The sequence below is a fragment of the Geotrypetes seraphini genome, chromosome 8 (assembly GCF_902459505.1).
Source record: "Geotrypetes seraphini chromosome 8, aGeoSer1.1, whole genome shotgun sequence".
Classification (NCBI taxonomy): domain Eukaryota; kingdom Metazoa; phylum Chordata; class Amphibia; order Gymnophiona; family Dermophiidae; genus Geotrypetes; species Geotrypetes seraphini.
This window is the reverse complement of record NC_047091.1, coordinates 156,177,599-156,194,708: the sequence shown is the minus strand read 5'-3', so window position 1 is coordinate 156,194,708 and position 17,110 is coordinate 156,177,599. Positions and strand designations below refer to the sequence as shown.

Genomic DNA, 17,110 nt, shown 5'->3' with positions numbered 1-17,110 from the left:
GGAGATTTTAATTTGGTGATTGCCTGCTCGGTTTAGGGGCCTTCCGCACTGGATTGCCACAGGCCATCGAAGCAGAGTGCCATCAGTGATTGGCGTTTACCCAGTGCTTTATGTGGGTTTCTCCTGGGCTGTCTCATAAGAACATAAGCAATGCCTCCGCTGGGTCAGACCTGAGGTCCATCGTGCCCAGCAGTCCACTCACGCGGCGGCCCAACAGATCCAGGACCTGTGCAGTAATCCTCTATCTATACCCCTCTATCCCCTTTTCCAGCAGGAAATTGTCCAATCCTTTCTTGAACCCCAGTACCATACTCTGCCCTATCACGTCCTCTGGAAGCGCATACCAGGTGTCCACCACACTTTGGGTGAAGAAAAACTTCCTAGCATTCGTTTTGAATCTGTCCCTCTCCACTCTCTCTATGCCCTTCATGATCTTGTATGTCTCTATCATATCCCCTCTAAGTCTCCTCTTCTCCAGGGAAAAAAGTCCCAGTTTCTCCAATCTCTCAGCGTATGAAAGGTTTTCCATACTTTTTATCAAACGTATCGCTCTCCTCTGAACCCTCTTGAGTATCGCCATATCCTTCTTAAGGTACGGCGACCAATATTGGACGCAGTACTCCAGATGCGGACGCACCATCGTCCGATACAATGGCAGGATAACTTCTTTTATTCTGGTTGTAATACACTTCTTGATAACTAGCATTCTATTCACTCTCTTAGCAGCTGCTGCGCACTGTGCCGTTGGCTTTATTGTCATGTCCACCATTACCCCCAAGTCCCTTTCTTGGGTACTCTCATTCAATAACATCCCTCCCATCGTATAGCTGTACCTCGGGTTTCTGCTTCCCACATGTAGTACTTTACATTTCTCAACGTTGAACTTCATCTGCCATCTCGTTGCCCATTCCCCCAGTTTGTTCAAATCCCTTTGTAATTCTTCGCAGTCCTCTTTAGTCCCCAACACATTGACGAAATGGGTTGGGAACTGGCTTGGAGGTAGGCTTCAAAGGGTGGTGGTGAACGGCACCCCCTCCGAAATGACGGAGGTGATCAGTGGAGTGCCACAGGGCTCAGTTTTGGGCCCAATCCTATTCAACATCTTTATAAGGGACTTGGCAGAAGGGCTTCGAGGTAAAATAATATTATTTGCCGATGACGCCAAACTAAGTAATGTAGTGGGCAAATGCACAACGGACGAAGATTCAATGACCGACAACATGATGCACGACCTACTCCTACTGGAGCGCTGGTCTAGGACCTGGCAACTCAACTTCAATGCCAAAAAATGCAAAGTTATGCACCTGGGCAGCCAAAATCCATGCAAGTCTTATACCCTTAATGGCGAGATCCTAGCAAAAACGGTAGCAGAACGAAACTTGGGGGTAATCGTCAGTGAGGACATGAAGTCTGCCAATCAAGTGGAGCAGGCTTCGTCCAAGGCAAGACAAATCATGGGTTGCATACAAAGGGGTTTCGTCAGCCGTAAGGCGGAAGTCATTATGCCATTTATAGATCCATGGTGAGGCCCCACCTGGAATACTGTGTGCAATTCTGGAGGCCGCATTATCGCAAGGATGTGCTGAGACTGGAGTCGGTGCAGAGAATGGCCACCCGGATGGTCTCGGGACTCAAGGATCTTCCATACGAAGAACGGCTTGATAAATTACAGCTATACTCGCTCGAGGAGCGCAGAGAGAGGGGGGGACATGATCGAGACATTCAAGTATCTTACAGGCCGCATCGAGGCGGAGGAAGATATCTTCTTTCTCAAGGGTCCCACGACAACAAGAGGGCATCCGTGGAAAATCAGGGACGGGAAACTACGAGGTGACACCAGGAAATTATTTTTCACTGAAAGGGTGGTTGATCGCTGGAATAGTCTTCCACTACAGGTGATTGAGGCCTGCAGAGTGCCTGATTTTAAGGCCAAATGGGATCGGCACATGGGATCTATTCACAGGGCAAAGGTAGGGGAGGGACATTAGGGTGGGCAGACTGGATGGGCCGTGGCCCTTATCTGCCGTCTATTTCTATGTTTCTATGGTGTCGTCCGCGAATTTTGTTATCTCGCACTTCGTCCCTGTTTCTAGATCATTTATAAATATATTAAATAGCAGCAGTCTCGGAGTCTTTCAGTCTAGAGGCTGGGCCTGCTTGGCTGTTTTGTTCTCTAGGTCTCTGGATAGCGCTGCGGGTGTTTGGTGGCGCTATAGCATTATTTCATGGTGATTTCAGTGAGACTTTCCGGGGTGCAGATGAGATAGGGTAGGAGCGAGGTGGCCAGATGATGCTTCTCCTCTTCAGGTGGCAGGCCTGTCTTCCTCTATTTTTTAGTAGCCGGTTCTCCCGGTTTTACAGTCTATTAATCAGCAGCAGTCTAGGACCGCCATCTTCTAATTTGACATTTTGGACTGCCCTCCAAGCTGGCAGCATGTGCTGTGCAGCTCCTTGTAGCCCAGGGCACTCTTTTGGTGGCCTAGGGAAAGTCAATTTTTCCCCTAAACCTACCTCTTTGAAGGCTGAAACAGATCCACAAGGACTGTCTTGAGTACCCGTTCACCGATTACCCCAGGTTCTGTTGTCTGTGCTTCCTCTCTTTTTGCCGCAGGTAGCTTTTATGAGGGGTGTAGGATATCTGGAAGTTGGTTTCATGGCTGAGGTTCTCTTTTGGGATCACAGGGTACAGTTCGTTTGCCTTAGGGTGCTTAATGCAGTTTCAAGATTCTGCCTAGGGCGTCTTCCCTTTGAGGGCAGTTGGGTTTTGTAACTGCTTCCGTGGACTCATTCTTATGTTCTTTCTTTCACCGCGCACTGGATTTTTTCATAGCAGTTTCTTTACTGCATCTAGACCTTCCAAGTCTTGGCTCCCTCTGCCAGCTCATCCGGCTTTCTCACAAAGGGGGAGACATGAAACGGTACAGTCAATGGGTTTTAGACCTTATTTAGGTTGATTGCAACTTTGCCTCCTTCTCTCCTATTACAGTTTCTTTCTGGAGGTCACCAAGTCTTGAGCAGCCATAGGTGATGGTGGTGGTAGGCCCCTTCAGCGGTTAATGGAATTTGAGACAGTAGTTCCAGTTCCTCTTGACCACTGGGACCAGGGCAGTTATTCTTTTTCCTTTCGGGTACCCCTGATGAGAAGTTTGGTTAGACTGGTACTGGATCTTATATGGCTCAATTACTTTTTCAATGAATTAGAACAGAAGGCACTCAGCTTACTTAAATATTAAAGAAAGAGGCAATAATATATCACTGGCTCCAATATATATGGTCTATAAACCATATATCTTCATACCTCATTCGCTCCAATAATTTTTGAAACACTTCAATCCTCAGCGAGGCCATCTCCCCACTCAGTATACACTCATAGTGGGCGGCTTTATTCCTCAGTTCGTCATTGGATCCTTAATACTTTTTACTTTTATTCATTTATAAACTTTCCGTTTTCTTCTTATCTTAGATAGTTTATAAATATTAATTAAAAGTAGTTTACTTAGCTTTATTTAGTTTAACTTCTGGTCTCAGTTCACAGAAAGGGGGAGACAACCGACATGTTTCACCCATGTGTTACCAACGGTTTTCTCAAGGCTATCACTCCCTCATAACTCACACTCCATTCTGAACTCACTCTCCATTCTCTGGAGAGGGAATTGGTCTGTTGTTTAAAAGCTTTTTGGTCCTTACAAATTCTCTTAAAACATACAAGCTGTGAATATGGTAAACTTTTTTTTTAACTCACAGGATGACAACTGCTAGAGTGTAGAATGGAATTGCAGTCGGTCGGTTTCTTATAGACTGTAGTAGAGAACTTGTTCTCTTTCCAAGTGATTTCTACATCTAGAAAATGGATGACAGAAATCCACATTATGCCTATATAGATTCAAGAATAAATACTCCACTTTCTGGATTGAGAGCACTATCTCAACGGAAAAAAAGCCTCAGGTTTTTATTTAAGGTAGAGCATAAATGCTCAGACCTCCTCCACCCACATCATTGGCAAAAACTTCCGAGGAGAATGTGCTAATACCACTATTCAATTTTAGTGCAGGACTGAGATACACAGCTGCCTCTATATTGTGAGGATATAAGTGATGTTTAAGCAATAGCCAATGTTTCACGGTATAAAACCGTTTCTTCAGGGCATATGGACTTCAACTTTCATACATACTTTGAGTTGCTCGCTTGTTCGTTCTCACCAGCTAGAAGCACTTGCAGCTTAGTAAAAGGAAACCTAAATCTTTGGTCAGATTTTGCATTGGGAATAAAATGAACCTAGTTTCTGAAGCACTGAGTAGTAAATGTTGTAAAAATCATTAAAGCATTTTTAAACAGTTACTGTAATCAGCCTATCATTTAGGATGGATCTTTTGCTGATGACTGAAAAGGGAATATGATGGATCTTTGTAAAATGGTAAGGGCATAGAAAAGTTGTTTTAACTTTTTCAAACACAAAAACAAGAGAACATATCATGAAACTAAAAACCAGCAGATTGAAAACAAATCAGAGAGAGTTTTTTTCATGCAGCACACAAGGCCAGAAGATGTGACCAACATATTGAAATTCAAAAAAGGATTGCACAAGTTCTGGAGGAAAAGTCTTTAAATATAAATAAATAGCTAGGTAAGTAGATGTGGTAGAGCCATTGATCATCTCTGGAAATGAACTAGGAGGGAATAAGTCTACATTTTGGAATCTGCCAATAGCAACCTGGACTGGCCACTGTTGGAGACAGGATTCTGGGCTTGATGAACCTTGGTGTGACTCAGCATGACTTATGTCCTGATGCTGATGAATGTTGTACATTAAACTTGCAAACAAATTTTGATTATGTGACTCAAGTGCACAAAGAAATTCTGAAAGTGTCTCACCAGCATGAGGTACCCATATGGTGTGATATTCCCTTTTCAGTAATTCAAACAATTTTATAAATTTGAGCCTAGATTCTTTAAATGGTACCCAAACTTGGTTAAAAAAATGCCATTGAAATGAAGTTTTTAACTGAGTTTCTAGGTGCCTATCGGGTGCTAAAAAATCAGTTCCAGAATCATGCTTCCGTAGGCGCTTTAGGCTGCCTAACACCACTGTGAGCGTGGCTAATGCTGGAAGTGTCAGGTGGCCTAAATTGCCTATGGAGGTGCGATTCATGTTCTAGGTAGGCGCTGGAAATGTAGGCCATTTCTAGCACCTACCTTTGCAGGAAGTGTAATTCTGTACCTAGCGCCATTACGTGATTGACACACAATTGGCAGCCACTTTTAAGACTGCCGCCAACAGCACCTGTTACAGAATTCGGACTTTAGTGACTACAAAGAAGTATGATTGCCATGTTATTCCATTTGAGTGCATTGAAATACATGTTAAACTAAACAAGAAAAAAATGTATGGTGATGGCTTCTTTTTTTTCCCCTCCATGGACAAGAAGGATAAGCAGCTGTGCATAGTGGTGCCAGCTTGGATTTGCTTCCCAAGAGCCTGCCTTCTTATAGGTAACTGCAACCCTATCTAGCTGCTTTTTATCCATTTTGTTCCACTTCTCTTCAAAAATTACCACAGAGTAGGGGACACTTAATGAAGTAACATGGAAATACCTATAAAATCAAAAGGTGAAAATATGTTAAGTTCTGGAACTCACTATTGAGACATATGGGAGAAGTGACAGCTTGCCCTGGTATTAGTAGTATGGAATGTTGCCCTATTTGGGTTTCTGCCAGGTACTTATGACCTGGATTGACCACTTGTGGAAACAGGTTACTGGACTAGATGTACCACTGGTCTGACACAGTATGGCTAATATGTTCTTATCTCAAAATAATTCAGGCACATCTCTGCCTTTGTCCTTCCTGATGCTCCACTCTAGGAAGATTCCCTGGTATGGCTACAGGGCCCTGACATGAGGCCTCCGAAGTTGTGGCATTTAGCATTCGCCAACATCTTACAGAGCCTTCCTCTTCCAGCACGAAATACCCAAATGCCAATCTAGGGTCTGTCCACATTCTAGGCTTTTCTTCCAACTCTTAAGCTGCCCACTGTCATCAACACAGGTGTTGTATCCACTGTATAGAGCAGTGTTTTTCAACCGCTGTTCCGCGGCACACTAGTGTGCCGCGAGATGTTGCCTGGTGTGCCGTACGGTCAGGGCCGCCATCAGGGCAGTACCACCAGTCTAGGGAGAGGGGCGGTCCGCCTCACGTGGACAGGAGAGAGCTGGACGGGGGACCCGCAGAGTTCAATACATCTCGAGCCGCGAGGCTCGTCTTCTGTTCCTGCCTGCCCTGCAGCTAACATATAGCCGATCGCAAGCGTTCCCCGATGTCAGCGCTGACGTCGGAGGGAGGGCTTAAGCAAAGCCTGCCCTCCGACGTCAGCGCTGACGTCGGAGAATACTTCCGTTCGGCTATTTGTGTGCGGCAGGGCAGACAGGAAGCAGAAGACAAGCCTCGGGGCTTGAGCTTCGTTTTGCTGAGAAAGTTGCAAAGATGGGCTGGGAGGCAAACACGGAACACAAAAGGGGGGAGGGAGTGCGTTTTGGACACAAGGCATGAACTTGGGAGAGAGGAAGGGAGGGAAAGAGATGCTGAGGTGGGGGAGGGAATGGTTTTTTGGACACAGAAAAAATGGACTTGGGAGAGAGGAAGGGAGGGAAAGAGATGCTGAGGTGGGGGAGGGAATGCGTTTTTGGACACAGAAGAAATGGACTTGGGAGAGAGGAAGGGAGGGAAAGAGATGCTGAGGTGGGGGAGGGAATGCGTTTTTGGACACAGAAGAAATGGACTTGGGAGAGAGGAAGGGAGGGAAAGAGATGCTGAGGTGGGGGAGGGAATGGGTTTTTGGACACAGAAGAAATGGACTTGGGAGAGAGGAAGGGAGGGAAAGAGATGCTGAGGTGGGGGAGGGAATGCGTTTTTGGACACAGAAGAAATGGACTTGGGAGAGAGGAAGGGAGGGAAAGAGATGCTGAGGTGGGGGAGGGAATGCGTGTTTGGACACAGAAGAAATGGACTTGGGAGAGAGGAAGGGAGGGAAAGAGATGCTGAGGTGGGGGAGGGAATGCGTTTTGGACACAGAAGAAATGGACTTGGGAGAGAGGAAGGGAGGGAAAGAGATGCTGAGGTGGGGGAGGGAATGCGTTTTTGGACACAAGAAATGGACTTGGGAGAGAGGAAGGGAGGGAAAGAGATGCTGAGGTGGGGGAGGGAATGCGTTTTTGGACACAGAAGAAATGGACTTGGGAGAGAGGAAGGGAGGGAAAGAGATGCTGAGGTGGGGGAGGGAATGAGTGTTTGGACACAGAAGGCATGGACTTTGGAGAGAGGAAGGGAGGGAAAGAGATGGTTGTGTACACGGGGAATAGAAGAAAGGAGAATTTTTGGTCATAGGGAGGGAGTGAGGTACAGATAGTGGCATACCAGGGTGGGGGGGGGGGGCGGTCTGCCCCACCCCGGGTTTACGTCCCAAGGGGGTGCACAGCTGGCCACCCTCCAGTTTTGTCCCTAGGCCGGCAAACTGCGGCTCTTTAGCCACTTGAGTGCCACCGCCGCCAACGGTGATGTTGGCGGTGGCAGCATTATAAAATACTTTCTTTGTGTTTATTTGATTCCTATTCAAGAGAATTACTTTATATATAGTCAATATAGGCACAGAGTTAAATTTTTTAACATTTTCTAATGGTGGTGTGCCTCGTGATTTTTTTCATGAAACAAGTGTGCCTTTGCCCAAAAAAGGTTGAAAAACACTGGTATAGAGCACATCCACAGGAGCTCCCAGTGCAGTGAAAGGTGCAAGACTGACAGAGGTGCTACTCTACACTGACATAAACTCCACTTCCCAGGAGTTCCCAGCGCAATGACATGTACAAGAATGACAGTACTGCTGTCCCTGCATTGGCATAGATTCTTCTTACTCCTTTTCCTTTTCCCAGCTACAGTACTGAAAGATTAGCCTAGCACAGGCAATGCAGGTCTTCCCCCTATCTTGTGCATGAATTGATACATTTCTTACCTTTTTTTTTTTAAAGGAAAAGTGATTTTATTTTCAATTTAGTGATTGAAATGTGTTAGTTTTCAGAATTTACATTTGCTGTTTATATTTTGCACTTTTAAGGCAGAAATATATTTCTTTCTATCTCTCTGATGTACTGCATGCAGAGTGGCGTCTTAGGGTTTTGTTTGTGTATATTAGGACTTTTAGTTTTGGTTCTGTATTTGCACAGAATTTCTGGTGTTCTGGTAGGAAAGAATGTTGTGAAGTATTATTGGTGTCATGGCCCCAAATAGGAAAATAACTGGGGCCATGTTGGCAGTTTATCCAGGTTTTGGAAGGCCCAGCTCAGGGCCGCATCCGGAGGACCCCCCCCCCCCCCCACACGCATGTGCAGACACCACACGTGAGCATCATGTGATGACACCACACACATAAGCATCATGCTATCGTGACGACATCCACGCATGCGTGGAGGCCCCCCAGACATGGCCCGGAGCCCAGGAAAGGAGACATGAGGTGCATGTGGGGATGGGGCAGAACAGGGTGGGGTAATGCGTGTTCTCTGTTTTTTAAGGTTTAACAATTTTTTATTGATAACTTCAAATCACAATGACAATAAAAGGCATAACAGAACCATGTTCGTCATCTTTTTTTTACACAGAACCCACATCCCCCCTCCCCCGTCTTCCCAATATCTAACATGAAATCTGTTCATTGCTACATACAAAAAAAGATGGTTACCTGACAACATATCAGCCTCCCAGAATAGTTTCCAATACAAAGAATGAAGCATTGTAGGAAAGAACAGAGTACAAGAGATGAATAGTAAAGAAACATCTGCTCCCCCTTCCCCACCCCATCCCATCTCCCACCATCCCCCCTCCCCATTGTACTTCCTGACAAGGTAAGGAGTAGACTAACTGTGAACTCCGTAAAAGGGAGAATGTCAGGTCTCTGGAAAATCCATTGAGAGCAACACTACATGCTCTCAGAAGAATATCTTGCAAATATACATTCCAAATTTTCAGGAACATTTTTTGCTGTTTCCTCGAATGCTGGGCCTCTCTCGACTCCCAGAGCATAAGGCATGTAATCTATTTCTCCAATGTAATATAGAGGGCTCGGCCTCCTGTAGCCAAACTAGGAACACCCAATCCTCCTCGTCCCCAAGAGTCATACAGGTAACTCATGTGCGTCTTTGATTTTTTCCCCTACCCCCAAAAATATAGAGGGCCCGGCCTCCTGTAGCCAATGTTGCAATATCAATTTCTTTTCCAGGGTATAGGCCTTACCCAGCAGCAATTTAACCCCTCTACCAGGAATTCCATACCCCTCAGTTCTGTTAAACACTTTTCCATGTATAAGGAATACTACACCTTAATAATCTAACCAAATAACTATGAAGTTGAGTCCAAAAGATTTATATAGTGGTGCACTCCCAAAAAGCATGGAAGAAAGTATTATCAGCTGAGGCATATTTAACACAGACAACTTTAGGGGCATAACCTGCCTGGTGAGCCTGGCGCTGAGAAATGTATGCTCTACAAATAATACGATATTAGCATTCTTGAAGCTCAGCTTTATGATGGCTAGAAACCGACATAGGGTCCACTGCATCTTCTTGCAGAAAAAGCCTAAGTTTATTACCCAGATGGGAGTGTAGCCCGGCTTGATCTAAACTGGCTACATAATGATGGAGTTGATGGTACGCAAAATTGTCTCTCCAGATAAGGGTCTTGCGCTGCTGTAAATCTGAGGTAACAACATTTTCCTTGTTCTCTGAGAAAGTCCTCCAAAAGGTCAAAACCACAGTCCCTCCAGTTTCAAAAAGTTTCACTCCTGCCTGGGAGTGAAAGCTAAATTCCATACAGCTGGCAAAAGGTTGTTATAATTAAAATTCTCTTGCCACAAAGCTATTAGATCCTTCCATAAAGAGTGCATGGGCCGCAATAAAATGTGCATACGTAAGGTTTGGCACAAAGCACCCGACTCAGCATGTAATAAGGAATAAAAATGCCTTGGGGCAAAAAGATGTCGTTCCCTCGAGGTAGGACTGAATTCCTCTAAAGCAAAAACTCAATCTCGTAAATGTCTTAATAAATGCTTGATTATAGCTCTTAAAACTAGGAACACCCAATCCTCCTCGTCCCCAAGAGTCATACAGGTAACTCATGTGCGTCTTTGATTTTTATCCCTGCCCCCCAAAAATTACAGCATAACTTCTGCAAAGCCAACAAATCTTTACGAAGTAAGTATAACGGCAGAACCTGGAGCACATACAGCCACTAGAGGAAGGAGAGGGGCAATAAACGCCATTTATCTAATTGACATCTGGTCTCGTAGAGTAATCTGCCTACATTAAGCTGGTATAACCGATCCTGCTGCATGGTCAAGCGAATGTTCAAATATTTAAAAGAATCAGTTGCCCATTTTAAAGGAAAAGAAGCACCCCAGGCCCGCTGATAACTATCCCCTGGTGCTAACACTTCAAATTTGTCCAGGTTTAATTGAAAACCTGAGAAGTCGCCATATTCCCCAAAGCTTTCACAAACCGTAGGCAAGGAAACATGAGGATCCATTATATGGGTTAACAAATCGTCTACGAAGGCTGCTATTTTAAATGTGTGAGGACCCAGAGTAAAACCTTTTATATCTGGATTATCCAAAATGTCCCGAATAACTGGATCTAACATCAAAACAAAAAGTAGGGGGGATAGTGGGCACCTCTGCTGGGTCCCATGTTTGATGTCAAAAGGGGCTGCCATTACTCCATTTGCTCTAATCCTAGCCTTCGGACAGCTATATAAGGTCTTAATAGCCTCCTGAAAAAACCCTGTGATGCCTTAGGCATCCAATACTCCATACAAAAAGGATTAGACCACCCTGTCAAAAGCCTTCTCCGCATTAAAACTGATTAGCAAAGAAGAAGTCTTAGTGGCTTGGGCAATCAACAGAGTGGCCAGTTTCTGACACATATTCTTCACATTATGGTGACCCTGAGCGAAACCAACCTAAGGGTCCACTATAAGTCTAGGTAGCAGCTGAGACAAGTGATTCGGCTAACAATTTTAGCCTCATAGTTGAGCAGTGATATTGGACGGTAAGACTCAGGAAATGTAAGGTCTCTGTTTAGCTTGCGAAGTAACTATTATTTGTGCCATATTAAGAGAGTTGGACATGACACCATTTGCGATCATAGCATTGAACATAACTGTGAGTGGGCATGCAATCTCAGCTTTTAACAGTTTGTAAAATTCCCTAAGGGACTGCACTGTATAACCCATTCAGCCTCTTCCTGTGTTATAGGGGCATTGAGCTTGGAACACTCTGAGGGCGTTATTGAAGGGAGAGACAGATTAGAAAGATATATCCTACTATCCATAGGAAGAGGATCCGGAGTAGAATAAAGCAGTTCATAGTAAGCAGTGAAAACCTGTAGAATCTTCTCATCTGAATTACACAAAGAGCCATCCATCCTACACAATACATAAATCTTAGAAGGCCCACTTTTTGTCGAAATAAATGTGCCATTAATTTCCCACTCTTGTTTGCATGCTTATATAGCTAATATCTATAACAGTCTGTATGCTGAAAAAGTAGCTCATTAAGCTCTTGTACTTCCAAAAGACTCAATCTAAGAGCCACTGTTGGGTATTGACCATATTGTCGTCTCAATTGAGTTGCCCTACGCTTGAGTTGTAAAATAGCCCGATCTCTAGCTTTACATTGATGACAAATATATGCTATGATCTCCCCTCTAAGTACTGCTTTAGCAGTGTCCCAAACCAGAATTGGCATGTTACTATTAGCTGCTTTGGACACCCTATAAAAATTCCATTTTTGATGTAAAAATTCTTGAAATTTAATGTTACCATAAAAATGAAAAGGGAATTTCCATTGGGATGGACCGGACGGGGATCCTGAGGGGTACATATCCATCCACACTATAGCATGGTCCGATATATCTGTGGCGGTCACACAAGTAATTAAAGACCTGGAGAGCAATAAATAATCAATTCTGGACATGGTGGAGTGCGCCTGGAACAAATGTGTATAATCCCATTCAATAGGATGCAATGCCCGACATCCACCATGTCCAGCAGCTCACAAAGTACAGAAAGTCCCCACACTCTCCCGGCCCCACTGCTGGCTCGAGCACCAGAGGTATCTAAAGCTGGTTCAAGAACATCATTAAAGTCCCCTCCCATAAGAAATGGGATGTGCTCAAAGCCCTGTAAGTGTAACAAGATCTTTTTGTAAAATTTGTTATCATATTGGTTAGGGGCATAAATATTACATAACACTATTTCCTGTCGTTTTAATATAACATGAGCTTTAACAAACCTGCCAGATGGATCCCATACTATTTTATGTGTGTCCAGATGAACACTTTTGCATACTAATATAATCATACCTGTTATTTTACCACTAGCAGGGGCATCTATATACTGACCCACCCACCATTTACATAATTTCTTTTGTTCCTGGATTGTCAAATGAGTTTCCTGGAGAAACGCTAAGGTTGCATAGCGCCAATTTAATGCCTGGAGAACTTTATACCTTTTTATTGGGGAAGATATTCTCCCCACATTCCATGTGATACATTTCATAACCCTTCTAGCTGATCCTTAAATGTCAAGGGACAGTTTCCAGAAAAATCTGAGGAGGCGTCCCAGCCTTCACCTCCCCCACTCCTCTCTCAGAACAGTTGTAACAGATAGAACTGATTTCCCCACAACATCACCAGGAAGTACAGAATCCCCTCATACCCCCCCCTCTACAAAATCCCTTCCTCCACCCCAAACTATCCCGCAACCAAGCCAACCCGAACCCCAAAAATCTTAACCCTGCACAAAGCAAATGTGCCACACCTCCTATCTCATCCCTCCCCCAAAAAGCAAGAAAAGGAAAAAAACCCCAAAACAAAAGAAAACCAACAGCATTATGTCAAAAACAAAGGGTGGAAAAAGCAGTTCACAGGTGAAACAGTGTGTATCCCCAAACAAAAAATAAAAGAAATAGAAAATAAACTCAGAGGCAGGGGAGTGGTCAAAATGGTAGCGGTGTGAGTAGCTGCTAGAGAGACGGAGGAAAATTGCGCATGCTGGTGCCTTCCATTTGAACATTATTTTTACCTTACCACCATTGGCTGATTCTTCTAGCGGGAAAGCTTTACTCAAAATGGAAGGGGGTGATTAGGGCTGATCCCTCGCAGGCCCTTGTCTCAATACCCGTCCAGCAAACTGTAGACCGCTTCTTTGCAGCTCTGCCTTCAGTTGCTAAAGAACCTGGAGGATGTGACCCGGCACTGGGGAGAGATATTGGAGAGCCTCTCCATCTTTCAGGGTTTGAGACATCGCTATCCTCTCCGGCTCCTTCCAACCCTTCGTGTCAAGCTACGACTGGGGCTTTGCTGCAGGAGACTCGCAATCCCGGAAGTGGATCCGCGGGGTCTCCCTGTGAGGGTGCAGAGCCAGCACAGGTAGTGCAGCTGAAGAATCAACTGGAGAGAAAGGGATTTTCTCCCGCTCCCATGGAGGCCTCTTTAGGAGACTTTTGGACATTCGTACGAAGTCTGGAGACTAAATTGACTCAAACTACTGAGGAGGTAACAACTATTACTGCTAAACTTGATAATTTAACTTTAACTGTCGACTCGGTGAAAAAAGATCTTTCAGACCAAGCTAGACAAACACAGGATGATATATACCAGTTGCAACAATTTAAAGTAGCAATGATTAAAGATAATTCCTCAGTACATCGTAAACTAGAACAATTTTAAAACTATAATCGAAGATTGAATCTCCGTATTCTGAATTTTCCACTATTATCTGGAAATCCGCCTATAGATCTTTTTAAAAGATATTTAATTGAGAATTTTAAAATTCCCTTTAACAATATTCCTCCATTGAATAAAATTTACTATCTACCAAATAAGATTCCTCAAAAAGATGGAGGAAAAGAGGACGGAGAAGACAAACAGATTGACTTTGGGAATATTTCTGCTCTTTTGGAACAAACTTTGTCTGTAGATACTGAAAGAACTACTCTCTTAGTGTCTTTCGTTTTCAAGCAAGATTTAAACATGATCTTAAAATTATACTTTAAAAATTCCCAAAAATTATTTGGAGATCAAAGACTTTGTATATACCCGGATGTCTCAAAAGTTACGCAAGAGAGAAGAAAAGATTTCCTTTTCCTACGACAAGAGACTCTCAAACTTGGGGCTACGTTTTTTCTAGCATACCATTATAAATGCCTAGTCTTGGGAATAAAATATACTTTTTATTCTCCAGACCATTTGAGGGAGTTTCTAAAAGTTAAAAAGATCATTAAAGATTGATTAAGGAATGGATATTATGTTAGAATATTGCAGCTGATAGCCCATTAAGCCTTTTCTTTTGAATGTTTGATACCACTCCTCTATATTGTGGTCTAAGAAAGAGGTAAAAATTATACCGATTATGTGGAAAGATTTTATTTGGAATTGTTTCCTTCTCTGTATTATATGGAACAAGATTTATGCTTGTGAATATTATTAAAATTAATAAAGAAGAAAAAAAAGAAGAAAAGAAACTCAGATAAACAGCCCAGCGCCCCACACACTTACACATTCTGAAACCCATATTCCACCCTCCAAATGGCCATTGTGCACAAAGGACCTCAAGTTCCCGGTGAAGAAGAAGCTGCATGATCCTGTTCCAACTGCGTCATGAAAGCCGCTGCTTCATCCACCTGTTCCCAGATCTTGGAGACGCCATTGAGCATGATTTTTAATTTTGCTGGGTATTGTAAGGTAAAACGTATGCTCATACGGTGTAATTTCCTCGATGAAGTATAAACACTTGCTGAGAAGTCTTGAAAACAATTTTTTGCTCATCATAATCCAATTATTGCTAGTGGGGAATGGAAGAATCAAACAAAATCAAAAGGAAACAAACAAAAAAAATAAATCAAAAACTACATCAGTGGGGCGCTACAAAAGGTAGAGAAAGATAGCTCTGGAGCAAAAAAGGCAGCGTCCTCCCTGCCCCATTGCTCAACCGGAAGTCCACATTTCTACCTTTTAAGGAGCTATTTCTCCCTTCTCTGTATCAGAACAGATTAAATAGAAAGCTATTGTTCTGCCTTGAGGAAAGGAAATATTAGCACTTGAAAGCTAGTCAGGAACTGCTGTAGTCCAGTAAAAGATATTGCCTTTATTTATGTTTTTCTTAACTTTCAGTAAATACAAAGGTGAGGATATTCAAAGGGAGTTGTGTTTGCTGACAAGCTGTGACTGTATAACTCGCCTATCTATATTTTCAGCTTTTATAAAATCATTAAACATCCAGATTTTATCCATATAATAAGGGACTGGCTTTGGAGAGAAGCAAAGGCAGAACCAGCAGTTAGTTATCCATTTAGTGGTAGTATTCATTTGTGAAATTGATAAGTTAACTGTTTGTTTGAGGCTGACAAAATACCTAAATTTAAATGGACAGTTGTCAGCTTAGTCAAAGCTTATACTACACATGTATCCGGAAGTGCTTGTTAAACAGAGAACATACTTACTAGGTTTAGCACCGGTGTTGGCTTTGGTTCTTAAGCTTTAAATGCTGCCCAACTGAAAGTCAAGCCCAAAAACTTTTGCTAATAAAAGACCATAAAATACAGAAGTGGATTTTCAGCTTGTGTGTTGCTTTGTGTAGATGCTTCTGGTCTTCTAATCTATGCTAGATGTTTCGCTTGCAGCATTCTTCTGTTAAATTTTGTGATGTCCTCTCTACTGTGATTTGCAGGGAGAAGAAATGGGTGACTGTAGGTGATACATCCCTCAGGATCTACAAGTGGGTGCCTGTAACAGAGCCGAAGGTTGATGAGGTAAGTATTTCTTAAAGCAGCACTTCAGTGTAACATAGTAATTGACAGCAGATAAAGACCTAAACAGTCCTTCTGTTACATCCACTCCGGAGTCTGTATAGTAGGTGTTCAATCTGTACCCAAGAACCGAGTCTTGCACAAATCCACATATTCTTTTCTGCTCCTCCTAGTTAGCAGAGGAACAAAGAGCCCCCCTTTCTGTAAGCGAACCATGCAGAACTGTTTCTGATCTGCTTATTTTTAGGTTTAAGTTTTTTTATTGATGACTTGATAGCAGTACAATAACAATAAACAGTACAAATAAGTCATCTAATATTATTTGCGGTCCCCTCCCCTTTCTAGGACAGTTGAAAACAATGGTACAGATGCTATAAAAGAACCAAGCAGCACTGAAAAAAATGCAAAACAAAGAATCAAATGTAAGCATAGCTCAAAACCCTAACATACACTGTTATAGCATCATAATGAAACTATTAATCGCAAAATAGATGACATGGATAAAAGTAAATGCAACCCAATACATGAGAAGTATCCATGTTCAATAAGTGGTCCAACATCTCCCCCAGTCAGCCCGTCCCTCAACCCCCAGAAAAGAAAGAAAAAGGAAAAGGGACAAAAAAGTAGATGGTAGAGGGCATGGCAGTTGAGAAATTAGAAGTGCTGATATCTGTAGGGGTTCCATATAAATCCGCCATAAGATCCATCTAACTTACAGGGAATTCAAGACTACGAGCTTTATGAGGCAGAGAATTGAGATATAGACTCCAAATTTGAAGTAAAAGTTTTTTCTGTTGGAAGGACCCTTACCCAACCTCTTTCCAAAAGCATGAGAGCGTGGATATGGTTACGCCACACCCAAAATGATGGGGGCAATGCTGAGGTCCACACCCCTAAGATTACTTTCTTAGCTAGAAGACCAGCTTTCCTAATGAAAAGTCTATAAGAGCAAGCAGGCAAGCTGAAGACCTCATACTTGTCTAAAAAGAATCCCACTGGTGTATGGGGAATGGAGTGCCCAATAAACATTTTAAATAGTTAATCACCCTTCTCCAAAAGGCCTTAATCCCCGGGCAATTTCAAAAAGCGTGGAAAAAAGACAACCCCTTGCTTACACCTTTCACATTGGGGTGAATCCTACAGACCCGACTTAAATAGTTTTGCATGTGTAAAATATGTTCTGTGCAATACTCGAAATTGACATTCTGGTAGCTCAGCAGAAATCTGCAGAGACAGAATATGACTGATGAGGCATCCTGTATCTAA

At 43.1% G+C, this 17,110-nt stretch overlaps 1 protein-coding gene across 4 annotated transcripts in view; it reads left to right on the top strand.

Annotated features, from left to right (window-relative positions):
* The window catches only part of BCL7A (BAF chromatin remodeling complex subunit BCL7A), a 120,062-nt gene that overhangs the window by 51,585 nt on the left and 51,367 nt on the right, over window positions 1-17,110 (top strand). For 3 of the 4 annotated variants that reach the window (XM_033957338.1, XM_033957335.1, XM_033957336.1), the window contains exon 2: window positions 15,766-15,847. In XM_033957338.1, the coding sequence (XP_033813229.1) occupies window positions 15,766-15,847 (82 nt within the window). Of the gene's footprint in view, window positions 1-5,426; window positions 5,491-15,765; window positions 15,848-17,110 lie in introns of all 4 variants that reach the window. The other variant, XM_033957337.1, reaches the window with a different exon arrangement.